This window comes from Colobus angolensis, unplaced genomic scaffold (genome assembly GCF_000951035.1).
Source record: "Colobus angolensis palliatus isolate OR3802 unplaced genomic scaffold, Cang.pa_1.0 Scaffold269, whole genome shotgun sequence".
NCBI lineage: Eukaryota > Metazoa > Chordata > Mammalia > Primates > Cercopithecidae > Colobus > Colobus angolensis.
In genome coordinates, this window is record NW_012115921.1 from 2,251,790 (window position 1) to 2,254,869 (window position 3,080).

The window sequence follows — 3,080 nt, forward strand, 5'->3', positions numbered from 1 at the left end:
GAAGTTTTCTAAATGCTTTAATTTTTTGTCACAAATATTTCTGCCTCTCTCAGGCCCTCCTTGCTGGAAAAAGGAGGGCTAGTGACACATTTGTTAATGGCTCTTTAAAAATGTGCTTTGGTATATAGAGGTAACAATGTACTTCTTGGGTATGTTAATAATAAATTGAGGTTATAATGGTTGCCATATTAGAGAAAATGAATAAGATTAGCCTCAGCAAAAGTAAAAATTAGTTTGGAAGTAGATAAGCTAGGGATATCAAAACTGAAAAAAACAATAGCTTCCCAGATAGCATTCTACTATATGCAATTTTTTGATGAATAATATTCAATTACAGAGTGTAATACCTTGCACAGCACTTGACATATAGTAGCTATTCAGCAAATGTTTGTTGAATTTTATTACTTTTTAAACAAATTACTGAGTAATTTTCCTCAGTAATCATTTCTGTAACTCAGATAAAAATAGAAATTTATAAAAGTTTTTATTTTCATTACTTCTAAAAGTATATTTCCTAGAGAAAGTATCAGCAGTGGTAGAGACAAGAAAAAGTAAGTGTGTGTGTTCTAAACAGTGATTCCAACTCAGTGTGTTCAGAGAAGAACACTTTGACCCTGTCTGTGTGTACAGTCCCTGATGACAGTGTTCTGTCAGTTTCCTCAGCCTTGTTGTATTTCTTTCTTTATTTTGGCTTTACAGAGATTAGGTCTCAAGTTATGAGAATCTCCATGGCCTTCAGGACCTAAACTTTTCTGTCATTCTTTTGCTCTTACCGGGCTCAGAAGGACATGCCAGGTGGGATACGTGTTTCTCTTTCAGAGCTGAAGAAAGGGTCTGAGCTGTGGAATCAGTAGAGAAAGCCTTGGTCTCAGTGACTCCTTGGTTTTCAACCCACCTAGCCTCAGGCAGCCGGGAGGCCCTTTTACTGCTGGATACTGATGAGATGTTTTAGGTCCTTGCACTTTGCAAAACTCCTTTCTCCCAGTGGGATATTATTAGGACATAGCCAGGCTAGAAAGGCCGTGGGAAGCTTTGGAGGTAGGAGGATAGGATCCAGACAGGGTTGCAATAAGAAGTAGGGCATTCTCTTTGGTGCACTCCATAGTCCAACGGCAGTCCTGAGCTGATTCCAGTAAGGAACCAAGGGTGGACTTTCTTCTTTGGTTCTTTGGCCCTTTTGATTTCCTCAGCTGGGGCAGGGTGAGGATCGTGAAAGCAACCAGCCTCAGGTGTGTCTCCTCATTTCTGTCTCATCTAAACTTCAGCTTCCAGGCATCGCACGGTAGTTTTGCTTGGGCTCTTGGGCTCGTCTGGGTTTTTATCTGTTTTCTTTGATTCTTCATTAGGGTTGATCTCATCGGTCTTCTCCTCCTTTACTACTTTGGTTTCAATCATTTCCTTCTGCTGATTCTTGTTTGTAAAAGGGAAGGCCTTCACATACCTTTAGGCATAAACATGAAATTAAAGTGAGAGACTCTGTGTAACACACATAATAATAGATAACACTTTTTTGGTCATGGTACATATTGGCACAGTACACTGGATACTTTTATTTCAGGGTGATGCTAACACATGCATGCTCGAATACATTAACACATCACCACCTTAATGGATTCATTTAAATGGGACAATATGTTTGCAGGCCAGACTTTAGGCTGACCACATAATTTTTCCCACAAAAACAAAGAACCCAAAATCAAATAGAGCATATAAATTTTCCCCAGATGTTGATTTTTTTTATTTCTTGATTTTCAAAGGACACTCATTGACTGACGGCTGGATGACATGCATGTGCTGAAATAGAAAAGATTGGGCGGAAGGGAGAGAGATGAGATGAGGGAGAAATTTACAGTATAAGAGGACTGCTATCTCCATTTTGATCAGCAAAATGCCAATAGCGACCTTGAAAAAGCACAGGATAGAAACTTGACAAAGATTACAAGACTAGCAGTGCACCAGCAACCCTACCTTTTGACATAGCAAAATCCAAGACCAGCTGCAGCACCAAAAAAGAGGAGAGCAAGCACTAGCAGAGCTGTGGGGACACCTGCAAGGAACAGAGACATGGCCTGTTGGTCCTTCACTTAAACATTGTGTGTAATGCTCATTGAATGATCCAGGTGATTGAGACAGTAGATAGTGCAGGAGAAAAACCTTCTCTGTAGCCCTTTATGATATTGGGCCCACACCAGCTTCTTTGCTTCATGCTTGTAGAATCATTGGCCTTGCCTCTCATACTCTGTCAATTCCATCAGTTGTAATATGACAGAGTTCATTTCTCCTCCATGGCCTTGAGACCTACTCTAGTCAACAAGCCTGCCTGAGAAAGAGATGACTAGAATAAAGTCATAGACCTTTAGGGTATATATTTTAAAAAGAACTTCTACATAGGAACAGATAGTGATTTATTTTTAAAAGTCTTGAGTTTTCAACAGTGGCATTCTTTTATACTTATACTTTTTCGCGTAATCACTAAGGTTCTTTACCGCTCTCAGATTCTATGACTACGAAAGTTGAGTTTGTGTTAAGCTTTTATTAGTATTTGACAGGTCCTGAGTGCCTCATCTAGAGACAGGCAGGATTCTACGAACTGTCTGTTATACATGAACACACATACACATGTAACATAGACACAGAAACCATTTACCTCCAAACCCAGCAGCTTCATTCTTGAATGCTGCTTTATTTTCAACAAATGGTTTAGTTTCTGTAGACATGGTGCTAGTTTCCATAAAAACTTCTGTAATGCAAATCAATTTTTTTCTCCGTGGAATAGAAGTGGAAGCTGGAGCAGGAGTAGTAGTAGGGGCAGGTGTTGTAGAGTAAGGGGACATCACCGAGTAGGTACTGTCACTGACAATAAATTCTGTTGTGTGCGTTGCAGTTTGAGTGTTGAATATGGGATCTTTGGTGGTGATAATTTCTGGAATGCATGAGTTAGTCCAAGTATCTGTTGGGAGAGAGAAACATGAAATAAAAGTATTGCAACAGCCTCCTAACTGTTCTTCTTGCCTCTAGTCTTACTACCTCCAAACCCCTTATACTGCAGCTGGAATGGTCTTTTTTTTTTTTTTTTTTTT

The 3,080-nt window shown here is 39.5% G+C and overlaps 1 protein-coding gene across 1 annotated transcript in view; it reads right to left on the reverse strand.

The window, feature by feature from the left end:
• The window catches only part of LYVE1 (lymphatic vessel endothelial hyaluronan receptor 1), a 16,782-nt gene continuing 13,702 nt past the window's right edge, over positions 1-3,080 (reverse strand). Inside the window, exons 4-6 of the mRNA XM_011947639.1 lie at positions 2,648-2,950; positions 1,969-2,047; positions 1-1,441 (exon numbers count right to left, since the gene is read on the reverse strand). Coding sequence (XP_011803029.1) covers positions 1,255-1,441; positions 1,969-2,047; positions 2,648-2,950 — 569 coding nt within the window. The 3' untranslated portion in view covers positions 1-1,254. The remainder of the gene's footprint in view (positions 1,442-1,968; positions 2,048-2,647; positions 2,951-3,080) is intronic.